The sequence below is a fragment of the Doryrhamphus excisus genome, linkage group LG11 (genome assembly GCF_037039965.1).
Source record: "Doryrhamphus excisus strain RoL-2023G ecotype Guam linkage group LG11, RoL_Dexc_Guam_v1.1, whole genome shotgun sequence".
NCBI lineage: Eukaryota > Metazoa > Chordata > Actinopteri > Syngnathiformes > Syngnathidae > Doryrhamphus > Doryrhamphus excisus.
Genome location: NC_136367.1, coordinates 13,173,552 through 13,195,662, shown reverse-complemented (window position 1 = coordinate 13,195,662; position 22,111 = coordinate 13,173,552). Strand labels below are relative to the sequence as shown.

Sequence of the window (22,111 nt, the reverse complement as noted above, 5' to 3'; positions counted from 1 at the left end):
CTGATGAGTCACACCCTCCGAGACTTAAACACAGGTTGGTTAAGCCCCCCCACATCTCTCCCAGGTGAGTCACACACAAAGAAAAGACAACAATAGGTTTCAAGCGAGATCATCAACAGGTAAGATGCTCTCAGTCATTATGGAGGAAACATGACAACGCTACTGAGGTTTTGGCTCCACAGCAATGATCGTTTTTCATGCTTCGGGCGTGTTTGATTTAAGGTACACCTGAGTGTGAGTGTGTGGGTGGAGCCTGTCAGATTTTTTTTTTCCAGACAAGTTGAGGCCTGCATGTTGTTGAGGCTGCGCTAACATTCATTGTCATGAATATTTAGCATTATTTTTAGCTTATTTTCCCACCACTTGCCAGCATCTTGCGGTTTGTGTTGCTATACCTGTCCTTTGGGATGCAACTCAACACCGAAGCCGCTCTGTGTGTGTGTGTGTGTGTGTGTGTGTGTGTGTGTGTGTGTGTGTGTGTGTGTGTGAAAAACACAACACAACACACGCTGTGAGACAAACAGAAGAAGGAAAAGGCACATACTGGAGTTGAAACATATTCTATCAAGACACTTGGCAGGCTTCTGTATGCACACATCTTTGCACAATAGAGGATCTTAGATAAGACCGAGGGGAGGCAGAGCATGCTAGAACATGCAGAGTGTAATCATGTCTGCATGGAGAAAATGTCAACATCTTCCATAACAGATCTATCAGACTAAATCTGTTTTATGTATAATTTTCAATGTCATTTTTATTTTATTTTAAATAGTTTTTTTATTAATAGAAAAGAATACATAAAGGTAGAACAAGAGAATGTGCACACACTGTATAAACATACATAGTGTAAACATACTTGAAGGTAGAACAAAAGAGTGGATGAACTATAACGCAATGGAAAAATTATTGGTAATGGTTTAATTTCATTTGAACATGCATCAGATTACAATTGAGTGCATTTGTTTACTTCCTGCTTTCCAAATATAATTTAAGTTGTTTTTTTGTGTTTTTTGACATCCTATTGTAAGATATTTCCTCCTCCCCCGACTCGATGCTCACATAGCTCAGCTAGTGTTGCTAATATTTGTGTCGTCCTGTCCCACTCCACTCCATGTTATGTTGTTATGATATGATTTTTTAAGCTTTATTTTATTTTATTTATTTTTTACATATTTTTATTTTTAAATTTTTATTATTTTTTTTTTATTTATATTTGTCACGTACCGAAGTACAAGGTAATTAAAAACAATACAACAATAAAGATTAAATAATTTTGGACCTAGTACTGAACCTTGAGGTAATCCATATACAATATCCAGATATCTAGACTGGTGATCGCCCATTTTCACATATTGTTGTCTGTTTTTTTTAGGTATTTCACCAAATGTCAACATAAATGCACTACTGATAACATAATGAATATACGTTTTGTTTTATTGCAAATAAAATTAGCTATATTAGACAAATTATTGCATAACCAGAAGTAGAATTGGCTTATAAATCGATCATTGAAAGTGTACAAAAGATTATGACCAATCCCATCATGATGGTCACATTGCAAAACAAATTAAATGTATAGTAATAAACTGGTGTTATCATGGGGAAAAGTTGTTTCCTATGAGGCGATGGCAAAAACTCCGATTTCCCACCTCTTCAGGTAGTCCTTTAACGCCTCCTGGCTACAGATGTGCGGGGTGTGGTGAACTCAGAAAAGTTGTCAGCCGTCACTTGGGTGTTTTTGGATCACAAGTGAAGGAGGAACATCTCCGGAAATCGTCGCTTATCGGTGAGTGGCTCCTTTTCAACGCAACGCTGCCATTAACCACACAAGATTAAAATCAATTTAGATGCTCGGAAATGATCGTTTTCTTTAAAAAAGCTGCTGTCAGTCGGCTTGCGTTCACTTGTTCTATCTTCAGCATGATTGCACTTCATTATCAACACTTGGGTACTGAATTGCTTAGTTGTAAATAAATAAGTGTACTTTATGGCAATGAATCTCTTCACTGCTTGTATTTGAAACATGTAATAATTGAAGAAATGTCTGTTTTTGACTAAAAAAAAGCTTGTTTTGTTGTTATTATGAAACACTTCCGGGTCGCAGATGTACTAAAGAAGTCAATTTCAGACGACATCTCACTCTGCTTAGCATTCTCAACCTTTGCTGGCGTGTGTGGGGGTTTAAATGCAAAATGTGTTCATGCCCTTGCACCATTCACATGCATGTGAAAGTAGCTTTAAAATTCGTTTACAGGCGACAAGAAACGTTTGCCTCTTCAGGCAGCAGGATGGAGTCATGCAGGATGGTGCCAGAACCCAAAAAGAAGGTCAAACCAGTAAGACATAAATAATTATTACTCATTTTTATTATTTTTTTTAATTTTCCATTTATTATATTATTAAAAATAATTATTACTACTTGTTTTAAATTAAATAATAATTACTTTAGGTTAAAAAAATGCATAACATATGTTTAATAATGTTGTTTTCTGGGTCTTCACAGCCTAAAGTGCCTCCTAAGCCTCCTGAGGTAAACTTTACAAATCTGCCCGCAACCGTGTATTTGCATGCGGAATACACTATATCTGTTTTTATTGAATAAAATAAGCACTTATTTTGGTGACAGATACAAAGAACCACAACCGAGAATTTGGACAAGCCCACCCCCGTTGTGCCACCACGACCTACACGCTCGGTACGTCTGAGTATAATGCTAATTATTCTTAATTAAAGTTGTTGTCTTTTCCAATCAAATAAAGCTAGCAAGCGCTTGCTGCACTCCGAACCACCAGAGGGCAGCATTGGAGAGCATAGCCCCTCTAAAAAAAAACAAAAAACAAGGACACTTCCTTAGCATGAGATGTTTTTTTTTTGCTATTTAGCTAACCTGAATTAGTTTAATGTTGCTAAATGTGCTTTTTGTGCCACAGGAACTGAGCCAAACACAATATATGAAAAGAATAGCAACAGACAAAGAGGTATGACGACAATGATGGTATGTGTTCACCTTGGCAGCCATTTTGAACTGAAGACAGATTCAAAATGGAGTTTTGCTGTGTATTATTCTTTTAAATGGTCAATAACCGTACTTTGTGTATGTAATATAGCGAGAGGTTATTTTATGAGTGATGTCTTATGACCAAAAAAAAGTAAAATAATTAATGAAACAAAGACATGTGCCCTAACATGTTACTGCGGAAAAATAGGCTGACCGGATGCGTTGAACCCAGTGTTCCGGGTACGTATTGTGTAGTTACAATGTGTTCCATAACACAAACATCACTGTAATTGATTCTGTTGGAACGCTAAAAATGGCAAAAAAGTGTATAAAATCATTACAGTGCATTAAAAGCCAGTCTGAATAAATACGTTTTTAGCCTAGATTTATGTTCAATTTATGTTCAATTTATGTCATCAAACCTAAAATGGTGGCGCTTTTGAGCTTCTTCATCAAAGTGTGCTTTTAAAACCCACGCTAAATTTGCCAAATTTGATGAAAATAGTGAAAAATACAATTTTGGATGTGAAGTGCATTACAAAGTGTCATTGCCACCTGCTGGCCTGGCATGCACATTGCATTGTTTTTAATTATTGGACCAATGTGAGGAATTATGACATACTGATACATCCGGTAACATTAACATTGTCGGTGGATTAGGCTGAGCAAATCAAGCGCTCCTTTTCTCACTGTTTCAGAGGAAGGTGTATCGCCAAATTCTCTGCAAACATTCCACAATGAGGGGGGAAAAATATATATATTTCATATATCCGTGCTAGTGGTTTGGTTATTGGAATTGATGTTCAACAAAGGACCAACTGTCCCATGATAGTTGAATGTATTGTTTAACCATTTCCATGAACATTACTGTAATAAAGTTGTCTTTTATTCATTTCAGACCAATGCAAATGTGATACAAAGTGACAGGAAGGAGAAAAAGCCAGAAATTCCTGTACCAACGCCGAGACTGACAGAAAAGAGGAACCGTCCCACCCGCCAGCGTCATCACCATAGCGAGTCCTCCGTTGAAAAGAAAGTACGCCATCATTTTAGATTTTTTTTGTGTTTTTGTGCAACGTCAATTGTTATTTCTTCTTCTGTTTTTCAGAACTCAGCCGGAAGCGCCCAATCAGATGTCTCCAAAGATGGGCAAGACAACAAGGAGGTTGTGACTCCTACTTTTCACTTAACATATTTTTTTCGGGGCTGCACGGTGGTCTACTGGTTAGCTCGCGGGCATCACAGCTAGGAGAACAGGGTTCAATTCCACCATCTCTGTGTGGGGTTTGCATGTTATCCCAGTGCATGCGTGGGTTTTCTCCGGGTATTCCGGTTTCCTCCCACATTCCAAAAACATGCTAGGTTAAATGGCCACTCCAAGGTATGAATGTGAGTGTGAATGGTTGTTTGTATGTATGTGCCCTGTGATTGGCTGGCGACCAGTCCAGGGTGTACCCCGCCTCTTGCCCGAAGACAGCTGGGATAGGCTCCAGCACCCCCGCAACCCTTGTGAGGAAAAGCGGTAGAAAATGAAAGAATATTTTTTTCGTGTTTGACAATTTTTTAACGTCTCCCCTTGTCGACTGTCTAGACTCATCATCATTCGGGCCTGACGGGGATGTTTCGACAAAGCCAGAAAAACAAACAGCCATCATTTGTGGTAAGCAATATGGCCGACATTCAAGTGAACAAGCTCAGCGTGTGAATATGTGACATGCGGCATTGTCCCCCGCTGACATTAGTACAAGAACCCTATTGATTTTGAAGGCTGTTTGAGGGCACAATCAGTGAGTGCTATCAGTGATTTCCATTCAAAGAAGTCAAACGCTAGTTACATCAATGTCACGTCACAATTTCCTTTTTTTTTTGGTGCCAAAGTTAGAATCATATTGACTTTAACTGATGTCTAGTCTTACGTTCGGTTTCATGTCATCTCTAAGGCAGTCGCAATTGTTTATTGAGGCTTCTCTACTGGTACAATATCACATCTGACCTTCATCATACATTCAGGGATTATTGTTTGTTGGTAGATGCAAGAACCCTATTGATATTGCCTGAAATTTGAGCCCAGATACTGGAGGTAGCTGAGGTCTAAATAGACATAGACATAGACTTTCTTTATTGTCATTGCACAATAACACAGCAGTGAAATTGCCAACGAAATGTCGTTGCCTGGCTCCCGTGTAATCATAAATAATAATGTGGATAATAAACAGATGACATCAAATGAACAATGTACAGCGTAAAAGTAATTTGTACAAAACTAAATGCTAAAATGACCACGTTTCCTAACAATCACATGATCCCTTTTGATTTGTTTGGTAGATTTGGGGAAAGCAGGTGACGTGAAAAGGTCAGGCTAAGATACAAGATGCCCGTGTATCGACTGATTGCTGTTCTTTTCCTGATATTTGAATAATCACATGAATGACCAAATGACAACGCTGAGCCATCAACCAGATATGATAAAAGCAATCATGATGTGATACTAATGTGACTTAATATATTAATAATAATAATAGCTTTGAGTTGCAGCCATGTTAGGCTGTGGAGCAACAATGAAACGCCACTCCTTAGAGAGCAAGTAAAGTGAGACAAAGATGAACTCTGTGGATAAACGGGTTTTTGGGAGTATGGAAGAGGTGTGTGTGTGTGTTTGTGTGGTCATGCATGAAACACAAACACACACATAGACACGGTAAAGATGCAGTGAGTCACTTTGTGCTGATGTGTTTGCTGCAGAGTCATGTGACTGAGGACCAGGACAGAGGTGACGACACAGAGACCAAACAGGTTCCTGCCAGCAAACCGGTTGGTACATTAGTGTGTGTGTGTGTGTGTGTTTGTCAGGTGTGTGACATATGTGTGCTTGACAGGGTGGCCTGAAGGGAATGATGAAGCACCTCAAGTCCACACCAAAGGTCTGAGGCACAGCTTGATTACGTCGTCACATTCACATAATGTTTAATAATATATATATATTATTAGTTCACATTCCTGAATTAATCTGAATTAATCTGCTGCTTTTATCGAAAAGGCTGGGAGTGGAGGAGGAGGATGCGAGGTCGTTCCCGATCCCAACAAGGATGAGGCGACATTAGAGACGTCATCTGATAAAGTCAAACAAGAAAAAAGTGCAGAAGCGAAACAGGTAAGACATTAAGACTACATCTTGTCTTTGCTTTTCTATATCTAATTAAATATTAGATCATTTTAATTTTGTATTGTATTCAATATAATAGAGAATATAGTTGTTTTAATTTTATTTGGTTTAATTCTTTGTAATTTATTCATTTTTATTTTTATAACTTGAAACTGCAGCGTGAGTCAAATATAGTAAATGTTCTTTAAATTAATGAATTTATTTTATTAATATATATATATATATTATTTAATTTATTATGAACATTATTATTTGTGTATGTGTGTATATATATATATATATATTAATATATGTGTGTGTGTATATATATGTATATATATAAATGTATGTATATATATGTATATATATATATGTGTATATATGTATATGTATATGTGTATATATGTATATATATATGTATGTATATATGTATGTGTATGTATATGTATGTATATGTATGTATATATATATGTATGTATATGTATGTATGTATATATATATGTATGTATATATATGTATGTATATATATGTGTATATGTATGTATATATATGTGTATATATATGTATGTATATATATGTATATATGTATGTATATATATATATGTATGTATGTATATATATATGTGTATATATGTATGTATATATATATATGTGTATATATGTATATATGTGTATATATATGTATATATGTGTATATATGTGTATATATGTATATATATGTATGTATGTATATATGTACTATATATGTATATATGTATATATATATATATATCTATATGTGTATGTGTATATATATGTATATATCTATATGTGTATGTATATATGTGTGTGTGTGTGAATGTATATATATATATGTGTGTATATATATATATATATATGTATATATATATATATATATATATATATATATATATATGTATGTATGTATATATATATATATATATATATATATATATATGTATATATATATATATATGTATATGTGTGGGGGGGGACTGGAGTACCCCAGGGGTCAATACTGGGACCAAAACTGTTCACTTGTATATCAATGACTCTTTATTGCTCTTTGGTTTTACCATATCTAACTTATTGTGTGGAGATATGGGCTGATAACTCTAAAAGCAATCTTCACTCGCTAAATGTACTGCAATGTACTTCAGTTTGGATAATCCATAATGGCATGGATAGAGCAAAAAAAATCTGTTTTTGACACTGTTATGTCACCATATAACTTTTCTATGTAGTAATAAAAGCGCATATGGAATAGAGGAAGTGAATATATATACTGCAACAGATGTGAAACAGAAAGTGTGTGTGAGGGGACGTATGTGAATTATTTCTTTGTAACCTCGATGCATTTTCAAATCAAATAAAACCATTAACATTATATCATATATTTCATTGAATAAATAAATAATACAAAATAGTATTTTTTATTAATCATAAACATATTGATGCATTAGTTTGAATGGTTGTTTGTCTATAGTATGTGCCCTGTGATTGGCTGGCCACCAGTCCAGGGTGTACTCCGTGTCTCACCCGAAGACAGCTGGGATAGGCTCCAGCGCCCCCGCGACCCTTGTGAGGATAAGCGGTAGAAAATGAATGAATATTGATGGAAGTTATTTTAAATGCAGGATAGCGTGTGTTATATAACATGTTTGAATATGCAGGTGTTCCTAATGAATTGTCTAATATAAACATTATTTTGCAGGACTTTGGTGGTCGTCTAGCCGGAATTTTCAAGAAACCTCCAGTAGTGATGGTAACAGTGTGGAACAGATCTTTTGCTTCTCATCAATGTCAGACCTTTTTGCTCATTGTTGCTTCTTTTTGCCAGGTCCGACTAGCGGACAGCGAGTCCGAGCAGTCAGAGGACGAGAAAACATCGGAACAATCGCATGTTGGTCTTTGTTTTGTTTTGATTTTAGCACTTCTTACAGTAGCATCATCCAGACGGTGTTAAAATGCTCAATGACCTTATCAGATTGAGTGGTCCATTTAAAGCAGGGCTTCTTAACCTTTTTTACGTTGAGGCCCGTTTTTTTCAGTGCAGAGTGGATTGGGGCCCGTTAAATATTAACACTGTATAGATTTAATTGATTTTATTAATTTGTTTTCAATAATAAATCAAATCGACTCACAGTTTAACAAGCTAACAAGCTAAAACCTGAATAAAGTTTAATGAATAATGATAAAATGTGATATCACAAAGATTTATTAATTTTATCTTAACTTTTGCTAATAATTCATGGAACAAATCAAGCAAGAAAAAATGTAAAGTCAGGCTTATTAATAAAAAAGTAAAAAAAATTATGAATACTAAAAAATCAATAAAATGAATCAATAATGAAGTCAGGATTGTAGTTATGGAATGTAGTCTTTTAGGGGGGGACTGGCACCATTTTTGTCTTAATTTTTTTCGTTTTAAAAACTTCTCCATTCCTGGGTGTAGTTGAATGTCCTCTTCTGATCTTCGGTGAGCTTGTTAAGCAACCGACTGACACATTACCGCCCCCATCTGGTCGGAAGCTGCACTGTAACTGAGCGTCTTATGGATAACATACAGTAGCATAGCTAGCCTATCTCTGGTGTCTTCAGTTGATAACCTACTAAGCAGTCACAAAACTCAAAGTTTTTTGCATCCCTATAGGTGGCACTCGACCAAATGGTTAAGAATCACTGATTTAAACGGATATAAAAAGTATAAAAGTATATTTGAAGCCATTAAAGCTGATTTAAATCTCTTTGTCAGAATAATGAACTCACAGAAAATGTAACATGTGTGATATCATTGTGAAGGAAAAAGGAGGTTTCTTTTCCGGCTTCCTTAAAAAGTCCAACAAAGCAGCAGATGAAGCTCCAGCCCAGGTGAGTCACCTTTTGTTCCAAATTCCAGAGTAAAAAATTGTATTTTGGGGAGCATTTTGTGTCACTAACCAATCTTCACTTTGATATTCCAGGAGATTTCGGGTGTCGAGTCAGAGTCATTACCCCGCAATGACAAGGTGAATGATGGTATTTTTCGTTTTTGAGTCAGCCATTTACCTGGAACTGAAACAATGATATTGATATGTTCTTATTCCAGGAAAAAGGAGGGCTTTTCAAGAAAAAACCTGCAGACGAGGTGACCATACCGCTTGAATGTTTCAGCCCCTCCACCAACTGGTGACACGTACTTCCTGTCTCTGTATCCAACCTGTTGTCTTTCAGGATCAGGTACCTTTGAGCGGCAATCTGTCGGACAGCAGCGACAGTTTGAGCTCCAAGGGCGCCTCTGAGGTTAGCTTCTTTTCTTATTGAGCCATCATCAGTAGCAACCTTTGTCACATTTGTTGTTTTCTTGCAGGAAAAAGGAGGATTTTTCAGTGCCATCCTTGGGAAAAGGTCACCCAAACTTCCTAAAGAGGCCGTGCCTGAGCAGGTAAAGCATTCACAATCTCTCACAAGCTCTCGTGAGATTAAAACGTGACAAGATTTCTTCTTCAGAAAACAAACATGTGTGCAATAATTAATTAATAATAATTAATTAATGTCACAGTAAATTAACTCGATAATTTTGTGGCGTCAATATATTTCCATATGCATGCACGTTTGTTTTTCCTCACCTCTCACCTCCAAACAGGCAGTAAAAAGGTTCTCTCTTTGCATTGGTTTCATCACCTTGATGCGTTTATTCCATAGAACAATTCCATGAACGGAGTGAGCCCCTTTGTCAGTCATACAGTCCTTTTGTCTCAATGGGTGGAGCCGCTAACGTAGTAGACTTTTAACTCTTATATAATATTAAATATATCAGATATCAACATTGCATAACAAGCTAGGAAATAAAGCTAAAAATGTAGCTATTGCTTGTGCTGAAAGGGGAACTGCAGTTTTTGGGGTATTTTGCTCATGATTCATAATAGTTATGTGAAACATTATTTCCCTTTTTTTGCATTAAAACACGAGAAAACGAGCTTGCTAGCAACAGGTGTCATGGGAAATACCAAAATACCTATTTTGACACTAAAGCCCTCACAAAAAACAAAAAAAAACTGTTCCATTTACATACCTGACTTGTGTATATTAACCAAGCTATAGCCATTTTATTATTGTAGCAACGAACATGAAAAAATATTTTTATCTCGTGGACAAACACGACATGTCGCTTATCGCCACTTTCAGCGTCATTCTCAGACGGAAGAGTGGATAGCTAGCTCTCCATTTAGCGACAAAGACTCAACAAGATGCTGGTACGTCTTGTACGTCTTGTGCTGGAAGACACAGCCATCCCAAGGAGAGCGGACATCCTAAGTCTTGTCTCTGCTGTTTTTGTTGATGGAACTAGCATAAGTATGTGTATTCATGCATAGAGGAAAGAAGTTTGGGTAGTGTTTTAAATCATCAAAATAGGGCAAAGTACTGCAACTATTACATATTACCATCAGTGTACGTGTTAATGCAGGATCACAGCATGGATATCAAACCATGCTACATTGTTAGAGGTTTAAAATAGTTGAAATAGGTGTGTCCCAATGACGTCTGTAGTCAGCTAGCTCATATTAACTCGTTTTGTTATAATGCACAGAAAAGGGAAAGAAATATGTTCTTGTTTTATATAAGGATTGTGAATGATGAGCGAAATTCCCAAAAAAAGTGCAGTTCCCCTTTAACTCCTACTTAAAAAGTTTCATTTGTTTATTTTGTTGTTCGTTTAGGATTCGGAGGAGGCACTACGGCGAGATATGTCCACCAGCTCGGACAGCCTTTCGGAGACCAAGGTGAGCCTCCTCATGACACACTTCATGTAGGATCCACCCACCTACCTTTGCCCCGCCCTCCTTTCCCTCACCACCCTGAAACTGCATGAGTCAACATGACTGTGATTTAGCAGGTTTCTTGTCGATGATGTACAGTAGGTCACAGGGGTTAGCCTGGGGTGGGGAAGCCTCAAAGCTACATTCAGCAACGGCTGAGGTCACAATTTGTTGAAGAAAACAGTGAGCTTTCACATAATTGAATTAAAAATCCTTTACAAAATGATATTTAAAAAAAAACATCGCCCTGTGATTGGCTGACGACCAGTCCAGGGTGCACACCACCTCTTGCCTGAAGACAGCTGGGAGCAGACAGCTTCATAAATGTCATGTTTTATATGCAAGCAATACATAAGAGGTCAAGTGTGATAAAGTGATTGTTTTCCTACTAAATTCAGAAGATGAGTTTCCGAGCATGCCTGAAAATGTTATTGGGAATGAGGCGATAGACAGGATGACAAGATTATAGCAGGTTTGGACCGTGGAGGACAAAAAAGCATGGAAGAATCCTGATGGTTTAATTCTGCTTATTGGTTTCATACCAAATGTAAGGGCAAAGTTTAGCCATCATGATAAAGTTTAACATTGATGTCGGTTCTAAGTAGCAAGCGTGTAATTGGTAATGGTAATGGTTTTATTTCATTTGAACATGCATCAGATTACAATTGAGTGCATCCCATATTCAGTTCACAGTTCCACATGTCCAAAAGGAGTAGGAAGAAGCAAAGCTTATTAAATCCTACCCCTCCATCTGGTACTTTTACAATCACTAACTGTTACATTTCCCAGTCCCAGTCAGCTGGGATAGGCCCCCACGACCTAGTGAGGATAAGTGGTACAGAAAATGGATGGATTAAAAAACATATTCTGTGGTTACCATGGCAACATGTCAATCATAACTTACGTTTTGTTGTTTTCTACAGGAAAAAGGAGGTTTGTTTAGCGGATTTCTGAAGAAGACCTCCAAAGCCAGTGCAGAGGTTAACAAATGAACTAAATATATAAAGTTCTGCCATTAAGATTATAATTAAGTTAAATTAAGTTAAATCAACTGGTTTTTGTTGCAGGAGAACATGTCTGCTCAGAAAGAACTTTCAGCAAGCAGTGACAGTTTGTCTGATGCTACAAAGACCAAAGTGAGTGCAACATCGCATTTCCGGAACCTTCCAGTTTTTATTTACTGGAAGGCAGCTGATGTTTCCTGGTGGAGGAAACACCCACCTCTTTTTGTTTTTGTTGTTGTTGAGTTTCTACTCTCTCAAGGTTTTTGAATGTTTAATATCTGCTCATGTGTATTTCAGGAGAAAGGAGGAGCGTTTGGCAACATGTTCAAAAAGTCCACCCGAACCACTGATGTCCCAAACACAGAGGAGGTAAGAAGCTTCTCAACCGAGGATTGAGAGTAAATTTATGAGGTGTCATGATAAAGGATCGACCGATACATCGGCCTGCCGATACGCGCGTGGGTTCGCCGATGTATTGGACTATGCAACATACGTAGTCGCGGTACCCGGTACCCGGTACTAAATTGTGTCAGTGTGATGTGTTTGTGTGTGTGGAGGCGGGGGGGGGAGCGTCATGCTGCGGAAGAGCAGTCATCACATCGATGCTAGATAAATTTAAAGTACGACAGAAATTTTTTGCACATGGTTGAATATTTATTTCTTTTAAAGTTGATAATGCTGTTTAAATGTGTGTTTAAGAAAGCTGAATCCTATTGTGTTCACTGTTTACATTTCAATAAATATTTGTTTAAACATGAGACCTGTGATATTTGTTATCATGGTCATTTTTTCATGTAAATTGAGGGATCAAAAACAATATCGACCCAAGCAAAATCAGCCATCGGCTAAGGGTGATGGAAAACAATCGGTATCGGCCGCAAAAAAACCATATCGGTCGATCCTTAGTCATGATATACGTATAAGATCATCTTTTATTGTGACATTTATGTGAAATACTTCTCATCAACTAACAGCCACAAGATGATAAGCACTCTACAAACGGAGACGGAACATCAGAGGAAAATTCCAAGGTGAGTTGATTCCTGCTTCTTCAGAGAACGATCATGCAAGCCAGGGAACCGCACGAAGACTCTTAAACGCACATGGTTGTCTTCCAGGAAAAAGGTGGAATATTTGGCGGAATATTCAAAAAGGCTGCCAAAGCCACTCAGCCTGATGAGGTAAAGGTGGACATTTGTTTAAGAGGAACAAGAATGAGGATGCTCTCGCTTCCCCACACATGATCATCATGGTGACTTCATCTTGCGTTGCAGGATGAGACCGTGAGGGATAAAAAACCAGCCAGCAGTGAGAATTCCTCTGAGGGCAAAGCGGTACGCCTTTGGGAATGTTTCCTGTTGAATCCTCAATGCTGTCTGCTCTTCCTCCTTAATGTTGTGTTTCCTTTGGCATCAGGAGAAAGACCGAGGTCTGTTTGGGGGCTTCCTCAAAAAGGAACCCAAGAGAGAGAAGTCCGACTCATCGGTGAGTGTTTTGTTACATTTGCCGTGTTTCGTCTTTTAATCGCTCACATTTAAGCAGCGGCATTCAATTTCAGGATGGGGAAGAGGACAAGGAGCCGACAGGGGTGGGTAGTGAAGATGTGGGGGAGAAGAACGCCACCAAGGTGACTAAGCAAAGCCTCTGTGCTCCAATGGCCTCAGAGTGGTGCTTTCACTGACTCCAACTCTTTTTCAGGACAAAAACATTTTCAGCTACATGTTCAAGAAGCCCCAGAAGACAACAGAGGGCTCTGAAACAGACCTAAAGAGTGAAACTCCGAAATCTGGGAGCTGTGAAAACTTGTCAGAACCTGTCCCAAAGGTTTCAAGTTCTTCCCTTCTTTATTTGCTGTATTTGTGGTTGGAATTAAACGTATTAATGTTATTTTTTAATTTTAAATGTTTATAAACTAGCCTGTAAATTTGATTTGAGTCATTTCCTCTCAAAATGTGTGTTTCAGGGGAAAGGAGGAGGCCTTGCTGGTATCTTCAAAAGATCAGGCAGCATTGACAACCTGCTCGATGAGGTCAGTATCAATTCTGTCACCAAAATAAACCTCCATAAGTGCTTGCAATTGCTCGGGTTCATACAGATTGCACACTTCCACAACTATAAGGCTTAGAACTCTCAACTGTTATATACTGTATGTCTCGTTTTGCATGTTTTCCCCTCAAGGAGAAAGGCGCACTCTTCAGTGGACTCAAGAAAACAGCAAAAGCATCGAGAGATGACGAGGCTGCAGGGGTGAGTTAGCTGTAACGTCATTGCAGGAAGTGAACTTTTTAGTAGGGTTTTCAATATTTCCGATTTCGATTCCAGTACCAAACGATTCTCAATTCCGATGCTTTTCAAAGGCAGTGTAATAAAAGTTTGCACAATTTTTTTTTCAGCACCACCCCAATTTAAAATCCTATTGAGAGACTGATAATGATGATCTATATTTTTCTACTGTACAGACTGAACTCAAAACTGAAACCAGTGAAATGCAACCAAATGGACAACAGTGAAGCATACGCGTGTATTTAAGAGTCAAATTTCATGCAAGTACAACAAATTCTGGTCTGCACAAATATTGAAAGCCCTGTCTCTCATTCCCCATCAACAGTGTACTGCATCAATAGTGACTTACCCACGACTTCATCCCGTGAGCCGAGTTCCGATTGCAACATAGTACCGGCTAGTTGTTTGAGCCACTTCAGTAAAGAGTTTGGCTTCTCAAAACAATATGCGTTCAAAAGAGTAATACATCTGCGTCACGAAAAATCACAATCGCTCTGCGTTACATTCTCTCCTGTCGTATCACTGCGCGTCCATTGTTGTGTATGTGTGTCTGTGACGCGAGATGTAAACACTGCTGAACACATACACAACCGTGGATGAGCAGTGATACGTCGGGAGGGAAAGCAACGCCGAGCAATTGTGATGTCTTTTGAGGGGGTATGTTTGTCATGATGCTTGAGACTCCATGCCCAGCCCCACTTTTTAGCATGCATATTTTTTGAGCAAGAAATTGTCCTTCAACCAAAACATCACAAACTCTTTATTGCAGAAGAAGGAGAAGACATCCAGTAATGACAATCTATCTGAAAGCACCAACCCCAAGGTATTATGAGAACGTTTTAATTTCATTTTAAACTACATTTTCATTTTTTCAATTTGATTTTAATTTGACAGAATTTTTGATAACATTTTTATTTAAACTTATATTTGATGAAGTGGTTTTATTGTATTTTATTCTATGTATAAATACCACTGCAATCACTTCAATGTCAATTAAATTAGGTTTTCATTTTATTTGAGTAAATAGATTTATTTTATTGTTACAATTTGAATTAGATTTTTTAAATTATATTTAGTTTTTTAATTAGTGTTTATTTTACTTTTTAAATGGCATTTTATTACTTATTAAATTACATTTTTATTTAAAATTATATTTTATGAAGTGGTTTTATTGTATTTTATTCTATGTATAAATACCACTGCAATCACTTCAATGTTAATTAAATTAGGTTTTCATTTTATTTGAGTAAATAGATTTATTTTATTGTTACAAGTTGAATTAGATTTTTTAAATTATATTTAGTTTTTTTAATTACGTTTTTTATTTTACTTTTAAAATGGCATTGTATTACTTATTAAATATTTAATTTGATTTTTTTTTAATTTAGAAATAAATTTTATTTTTATTTTGAGGACATTCAATTTCAGCAATCAGCTCATGAAGTAATAAGTGCATTGTTTTCAAGGAGAAAAGCATTTTCAGCGGCATGTTCAAGAAAGCTCCAAAAGCAGCCGAGGAGGGTTCAGCTAATGAGGTGCATTGTTATTGCAATAAATTGTTGTTGTTATATTCTTACTATATATGTTATATTCTTATTGTTATTGTCGTCACTCTGCAGGAGGCAAACAGCAAGGAGAAAGAGTTATCAGCCAGCAATGAAAACCTGACGGAAGAAAATGTACCCAAGGTAGAAATCATTGTCACGGTTTTCCCTTTTTGTGACCCAGTCTAAATGTTTGTTCCTAGGAAAAGAGTGGAGGTTTTGCTGGAATCTTCAAAAAGTCGCCTAAACCAGCGCCGCGCTCCGTTACCACCAAGGTGACGTCATCCTTTGATCCCCTTTGCTCAATAAATCATAAACAAACAAAGAATTTTTGCCAAAGCCATCTTCTGCTTGTAGGATCCTCTCAGTGACACCAAGGAGATGTCCGACACAGTAAGTGTCCAAGTGGTTTCATGACCTGATGCTTAGATTGAATGTGTGGCAAGTCAACTTCATACATGGATGGATGCTAAATGAGCACAATTCAATAATTCATCAAAAGTGGCTTTTAGTGCATTTTTCCAGTTGCATTTAATTTTCGTTTTTCTTGAAAGGGCGATAGGTCAGGAGACGAACTACCAGGCAGTAATGATAATCTCCTAGAAGCAGGAACCACCACAAAGGTGAGTGTTAGCAGTCTCAGTACAATCCAGTGAGGATTGTCACTAAAGTATGTTAATAATGACTTATTTTGTGTTTTTGTTGTTAGGAGAAAAAAGGAGGCTTTGCCGGGATGTTCAAGTGGACGCCCAAAGCCGCTGACAGACAGGTGTGGTGTTAATTAAGAGATGTAAAAGACTTATATAGTAACATACGATGCTAACGAGTTATTGATGTTCACAGCAGGACAATGAGAACGCAGAACCACCAGCTGGAGGCGGCCTGAAACGCAGGAGGACCATCAGGAAGAAGAAACGAGTGAGTGTTTGCTCCGGCAGAATGACCAAAGAGTTATCTCATGGATGGATCTCAACCATCGTTGTAACGCTCTCTCGTCCCTCAGATCGTATCGTTCCGAGTCAAGACTACTCTTCCCAGGATACCCAAACTTAACATGCCATCACAGGTAGACGCTCATCCTTTGTGCTGTCTTCTCTGAATACATGAAGGTCATGAAGGCCGATATCTTATATTTCATGGAAACAGAGCCGTTTGAGTTCAACATAAACAAAATGCATTTAACGCATGTGTTAGCGTGATGCTAGTTGGCATGGAAAATCGCATATACGTGCTAGCAATTAGCATTGCTACAATATTCCTTTCCATTTAAGTGACTTTTTTTTTGTTGCGTTTCACCACAGGCGGAAGAAAAGATTCCCATCATTGAGGAGAGCATGGAGCTGCAGGAGATGACCCCTTCACAGGTTAGCTTGGTTGACTGTTCCCATAGGAGGCAATGGAAAAGGATTGAAAGGTTCAATATTGCAGTGGAACTTGCTAAAGTGGGTCCTGTTTATGTTATCTCCATGGTGTTCTTATTGTTATTGGCTTTGTCCACATCGAATTAGAGAACCAAAGGTCATTTCTATGAAAAATAAGTCTGTTTATGGTGGCATTAGCTGGAGTATTAGTGTTCCCGCAGGGCTACAATTTGTTTTTGGCGGCGGTAGATTGGGGTTATTGTCAATTTTGGAAAAAAGGGGGGCCTACAGTAGCAAAAGACTCAGGATTTGTGGCTTTTTTTTCCAAAAAGAAGGGGTCTCATTGCTTACTAAATGTAACCACAATGTCGCTAAGATGGCAACACCGATCCCTCCTGCTATGTGTTCAAATTCTTTGGCACACAGGTGTGTTATCATGTGTTGAATATAATATAACGTGAGAATGCGAACAGGTTGGGCTAAATGTAATTCAATGAATTAATATATGGGAAACACTGCATCATTATCGCTAAGCAGCAACATAACGACAACGATAATGTCTTGGTAAATAGCATTAAAATGTGCACACACTGACTTCCTGTGCAAATAATTTACGAAATAAAAAGGAGGGTTCCAAATACTATATTGGAAGTATGTTGTCAAAACTGCTTTTGGTTAGCTAACCCTTGCTCTAATCTTGCTATATATATATCAATATATTGGCAGTTACTATGGTACCCATTATGTCATTGGATGCTCATATCACATATTAAAAAAAACAAACAAAAAAAACCTTAAACTGTATTATGGAAAGCAGGAAGTGAACAAATGTAACAGTTAGTGATTGTAAAAGTACCAGATGGAGGGGTAGGATTTAATAAGCTTTGCTTCTTCCTACTCCTTTTGGACATGTGGAACTGTGAACTGATTATGGGATGCACTCAATTGTAATCTGATGCATGTTCAAATGAAATTAAACCATTACCAATCCTGAGCCTAACCCTGAGCCTAACCCTGAGCCTGATCCTGAGCCTAGCTCCAACCCAAAAGCCAACCATTCTTTACTGTCATTCGAGTACGAAAAGAAGTTTACTTGATTTCTTCCCAGGAGAGCACAGTGGAGGTCCAGCAGGTGGAGATGGCGGCGTTCCCAACGGAGGGCAACCCTCTAGAATCAGAGGAGGTGTGTGTGTGTTATTTGACATAATAAGGTTGCATGTCTTGACTGCCATGTTTCCTCTACAGGAGGACGACGGCCTGTTGGACTGGTGGAAAAATGTAGAAGGTGAAGTTTGACATCATAGGCTTTTATTTTGACATGTATGTCTGATGTGTCTGACGTTCATTTCCTGCCCACCAGGCTGGGCCGAGTGGAACGAGGCGGCCAACTTCCAAGACGATGAGGAGCAGTTGTATGTGGATGCTTTGCTAGGTGGGTAGGTGTACCTAATGAAGTGGTCACTGAGCGTCCTCTTCGTCCCTGCAGAGCGATGGAGGAGGCAGCCGACCGTGTCTACATGGGCGCGCGTCTATTTGTGCACCTCTTCAACCAGCGGGGGGCATCCTTGCAGCATTCCATCTTGGAGCTCTTAGCCGTAGCCGACGCCGCCGACCAGTTTCACAAGAAGACCGTGTCGGCCGCCGTGGGAGGAGGCGTGGCCAGCGTGGCCGGCAGCTTGACCACCATCACGGGTCTCATCCTGGCACCGTTCACGTTCGGAGCCTCCATCATCGTCACAGCGGTGGGCATCGGCGTGGCCACGGCGGGAAGCATCACGTCGGCCACGGCCAACATCACAGACACGGTTCACTCCAACATGGACCGCAAGAAGGTAGAGAAGATGATCCAGGGCTACCAGGAGCAAATCAAGGACATCCGGGAATGTTTGGAGTTTGTGCAGGAGGGTATGGACACGCTGCAGGAGTGGGACTTTGAGAAGTACTCGCAGAGCGCCAGCAAGAAGGCCCTGAACCACAACATCAAGCATGTGATGAAGGAAGGCGGCCGGGCTGGGAAAGCCCTGATGATCAACACGGACAAGCTCATCAGCACAGTGCAAGTCCTGGGAGCGGCGGGCGGCGCCGCCAAAGCCGCACAGGCCATCAGCGTCACCACGGGAGTGATGTCGGCACTCTTCCTGGCTCTTGACGTCTTCTTCCTCGCCAAGGATTCCCACGAGCTCCGCAAAGGCGCCAAGACCAAATTCGCCACCAAGATCAGGGACGTGTGCAAAGACCTGCAGGACGGTCTCCTGGAGCTGAACAAGGTCAAGACGCAGCTGCAGAAGACCATGGATGGCATCGAGGTGGAGGAGTACGAGGAGATTGAAGAGGTGGAGGAAGAAGTGGATGACGACTTGGAGTCGGATCCCAAGAAGCTGGCCGAGCTGGAGCAGGAGTTGGACCTTATGGAGGAGAAACTGGACAAAAAGATTGAGGAGGAGAAGAAGAGTAAAGATTGGGAGAAGGACAAGGAGACCAGAAGTATCAAGGGAAAGGACGAGGACGAGGAGGAGGAAGAAGAGGAGAAGGAGTCAGGAGATAAGAAGAAGAAGGAAGGTACAAAGAAGAAGGATAAACAGGACAAAGAGACGGAGAACCGAATCGCAGCTTGGAAGGAGAAACAGGAAAAACACGAAACAAACGTGTGTAAAAAAGCTGTTGACAAACCGATAGAAATCAAACCTCCCAGCAGAACTGGAGACTCCAAAAGGAGCACCAATCCAGAACGGGAGCAAATCCACAGGGAAGATGGAGGGATGACTAGGAGTCCGCACAGTGGGAGCACGAGGACACGTTTGAGCGAGCCAGCCAATCACGAAGGCGGATCTACCAACGGCCAAGGCAACATGAAGCCGGTTTGGGAAAGGGGAGTCAACGACCGTATGACAGAAACAGGAAGTAGAGACAAAACAAGAGGAAACCAAGAAAGAAGGGACTCTTCGCAGAGGAATCTGGAGCGGGCACCGACGAGGGAAGGACATGGAAAAAGCGACGTTCGGAGAGAATCGCATAGGAGCCACAGAACCAGCGGGAGGGAACACACATCCGGCAGCCGCAGGAGTCATCACGGGCGAGCGGAGGACAGCAGCGAGGAAAGAAGACGAAGCCAAATCGAGAGCACTCGGAGGAAGTCTGAGAGAAGGGAGGAGGAGGACGAGGAGCGTCGGTGGAGAGGAAGCGACCAAGAGAGGCGAGGAAGTAAACAAAGTGACCGAGAGTCCCGCCATCGTTCCAGCGTCCTGCTTGATGATGGACTCTACATTTAGATTTGAAACTGTTTACACTGCTTGTTTCATTTGGTCCTCTTCTCATTTTAGACCAAAAGTCACACTGGGATGAGTAAAGAAACGGACATTTTGGGGGTTAATGGAAAATGTTTCACTGCGCCCTCATTTGTCTCAACGATTTTATACCAAATTCTTGTGAGAGTCAAAAATGAAAGATTGTAAATAATCAGAGGACTAAACTGGATTATTTTATATCTTAGTGCAATATATGAACTACTGACACCGCTAAACCTTGTATATGCACAGAATAGTGCATTTAGTGCATTTTTACACTCAACAAAAATATAAACATAATATTCATTCATTTTCTACCGCTTTTTCCTCACAAACGGGGGGTGCTTCAGCCTATCCCGGCTGTCTTCGGGCGAGAGGCGGGTTACACCCTGGACTGGTGGCCAGCCAATCACAGGGCACATATAGACAAACAACCATTCACACTCACATTCATACCTATGGACAATTTGGAGTGGCCAATTAACCTAGCATGTTTTTGGAATGTGGGAGGAAACCGGAGTACCCGGAGAAAACCCATGCATGCACGGGGAGAACATGCAAAAGGGTGGAATCGAACCCTGGTTCTCCTAGCTATGAGGTCTGTACGCTAACCACTTGACTGCCATGCCGCCCTAAACATAATATAAAATAATAATATATAATATATAATATTGACAAATATAAAAAATATATTTTAAAAAATCTAAAAATACAAATAAAAAAATATATAAATAATAATAATAATTCATATATATATATAAATAAATACAATATAAAAATGCCATCAATAAAATGCACCTGTATTTGTTGTCCATCCCACAATCCCGCTGTCACCATGGGCCAGTCTATCCACAACACGGCTTCATCTGACTGTATTGAGGCCATTTTGAAAGTCGAGAGCCTGAGGCTCATTGGTGTGTCATTCATCCACAAGCAGAACCTCATATGGAAGCATGATAATGCACGGCCCCGTGGTGCAAGGATCGCTACACAATGGAAGCTGAAAACATGCGATGCACTGGATTGTTGTGTACGGTATTTGAGATATTTTGATTTTTTGGAGGAGGTGGACGAGTGGTTAGCGCGCAGACCTCACAGCTGGGAGACCAGGGTTCAATTCCACCCTCGGCCATCTTTGTGTGGAGTTTGCATGTTCTCCCCGTGCATGCGTGGGTTTTCTCCGGGTACTCCGGTTTCCTCCCACATTCCATAAAAAAACATGCTAGGTTAATTGGCCACTCCAAATTGTCCATAGGTATGAATGTGAGTGTGAATGGTTGTTTGTCTATATGTGCCCTGTGATTGGCTGGCCACCAGTCCAGGGTGTACCCCGCCTCTCGCCCAAAAGCCGGGATAGGCTCCAGCACCCCCCGCGACCCTCGTGAGGAAAAGCGGTAGAAAATGAATGAATGAATGATTTTTTGAGTTATTCTAGAAGAATACTTTGTGAAAAGTTACATATTTTAAGATATTTAATCCATCTGCTACCTGTTGTACTGATATTTTATTTGGTGGGATTCCGTTAAAAAACAAAGACTGTTATGTACTATATTATGTCTAGCAGAATTCTACATACATTTTCCTTTTATCGTTATAATATTGTTGCTACTATGTTTCTGTGTTCTTATACTGTGATCACACTGTACTGTATTGTCATTTGGATTGGGAATAAAGGGGCCTGTTGAATGAGGGATTA

General features: G+C 39.5%; 3 protein-coding genes across 5 annotated transcripts; all 3 read left to right on the top strand.

Moving 5' to 3' along the window:
- The first annotated feature begins 1,236 nt into the window (after nt 1–1,236).
- Nucleotides 1,237–5,925, top strand: LOC144901272 (uncharacterized). The gene is made up of 10 exons (XM_078794689.1): nt 1,237–1,786; nt 2,281–2,336; nt 2,504–2,530; nt 2,627–2,695; nt 2,931–2,978; nt 3,897–4,034; nt 4,107–4,163; nt 4,590–4,658; nt 5,741–5,809; nt 5,875–5,925. The coding sequence occupies exons 1-10, from the start codon at nt 1,618–1,620 to the stop codon at nt 5,923–5,925; spliced, it is 753 nt and encodes a 250-aa protein (XP_078650815.1). The 5' UTR covers nt 1,237–1,617.
- Nucleotides 5,926–6,013: 88 nt separating this feature from the next.
- Nucleotides 6,014–12,210, top strand: LOC144901271 (uncharacterized). Its single transcript, XM_078794688.1, has 11 exons — nt 6,014–6,149; nt 7,855–7,905; nt 7,981–8,043; nt 8,943–9,011; nt 9,104–9,148; nt 9,229–9,267; nt 9,354–9,422; nt 9,490–9,564; nt 10,841–10,903; nt 11,863–11,919; nt 12,007–12,210. The coding sequence occupies exons 2-11, from the start codon at nt 7,903–7,905 to the stop codon at nt 12,208–12,210; spliced, it is 687 nt and encodes a 228-aa protein (XP_078650814.1). The 5' UTR covers nt 6,014–6,149; nt 7,855–7,902.
- Nucleotides 12,211–12,212: 2 nt separating this feature from the next.
- LOC131098626 (uncharacterized) lies at nt 12,213–22,099 on the top strand. 3 transcript variants are annotated; one of them, XM_078794775.1, is made up of 23 exons: nt 12,213–12,312; nt 12,918–12,974; nt 13,062–13,124; nt 13,218–13,277; nt 13,360–13,428; nt 13,502–13,570; nt 13,642–13,767; nt 13,907–13,972; nt 14,122–14,190; nt 14,999–15,049; nt 15,693–15,761; nt 15,846–15,914; nt 15,974–16,045; nt 16,128–16,163; nt 16,325–16,393; nt 16,480–16,539; nt 16,614–16,688; nt 16,774–16,836; nt 17,072–17,134; nt 18,240–18,314; nt 18,377–18,416; nt 18,492–18,543; nt 18,618–22,099. In XM_078794775.1, the coding sequence occupies exons 1-23, from the start codon at nt 12,265–12,267 to the stop codon at nt 20,398–20,400; spliced, it is 3,204 nt and encodes a 1,067-aa protein (XP_078650901.1). In that variant the 5' UTR covers nt 12,213–12,264; the 3' UTR covers nt 20,401–22,099. The 3 variants fall into 3 exon arrangements, with proteins under 3 accessions (XP_078650901.1, XP_078650900.1, XP_078650899.1); XM_078794774.1 differs by having other exon boundaries at nt 14,996–15,049; nt 16,617–16,688; XM_078794773.1 differs by having other exon boundaries at nt 14,996–15,049.
- The last annotated feature ends 12 nt before the right edge of the window (nt 22,100–22,111 follow it).

What these genes read in the sequence shown, in the direction of transcription:
- LOC144901272 (XM_078794689.1), top strand. Translation starts at nt 1,618, where the DNA reads ATGAGGCGATGGCAAAAACTCCGATTTCCCACCTCTTCAGGTAGTCCT. An exon ending in CCGGAAATCGTCGCTTATCG is followed by an intron (nt 1,787 to 2,280) that starts GTGAGTGGCTCC and finishes TTGCCTCTTCAG; the next exon opens with GCAGCAGGATGGAGTCATGC. An exon ending in ATGGGCAAGACAACAAGGAG is followed by an intron (nt 4,164 to 4,589) that starts GTTGTGACTCCT and finishes TCGACTGTCTAG; the next exon opens with ACTCATCATCATTCGGGCCT.
- LOC131098626 (XM_078794773.1), top strand. Translation starts at nt 12,265, where the DNA reads ATGTTCAAAAAGTCCACCCGAACCACTGATGTCCCAAACACAGAGGAG. An exon ending in TGTCAGAACCTGTCCCAAAG is followed by an intron (nt 13,768 to 13,906) that starts GTTTCAAGTTCT and finishes TGTGTGTTTCAG; the next exon opens with GGGAAAGGAGGAGGCCTTGC. An exon ending in CTGGTGGAAAAATGTAGAAG is followed by an intron (nt 18,417 to 18,491) that starts GTGAAGTTTGAC and finishes CCTGCCCACCAG; the next exon opens with GCTGGGCCGAGTGGAACGAG.
- LOC144901271 (XM_078794688.1), top strand. An exon ending in AAGAGGCCGTGCCTGAGCAG is followed by an intron (nt 9,565 to 10,840) that starts GTAAAGCATTCA and finishes TTGTTCGTTTAG; the next exon opens with GATTCGGAGGAGGCACTACG. An exon ending in CCTCCAAAGCCAGTGCAGAG is followed by an intron (nt 11,920 to 12,006) that starts GTTAACAAATGA and finishes TTTTTGTTGCAG; the next exon opens with GAGAACATGTCTGCTCAGAA.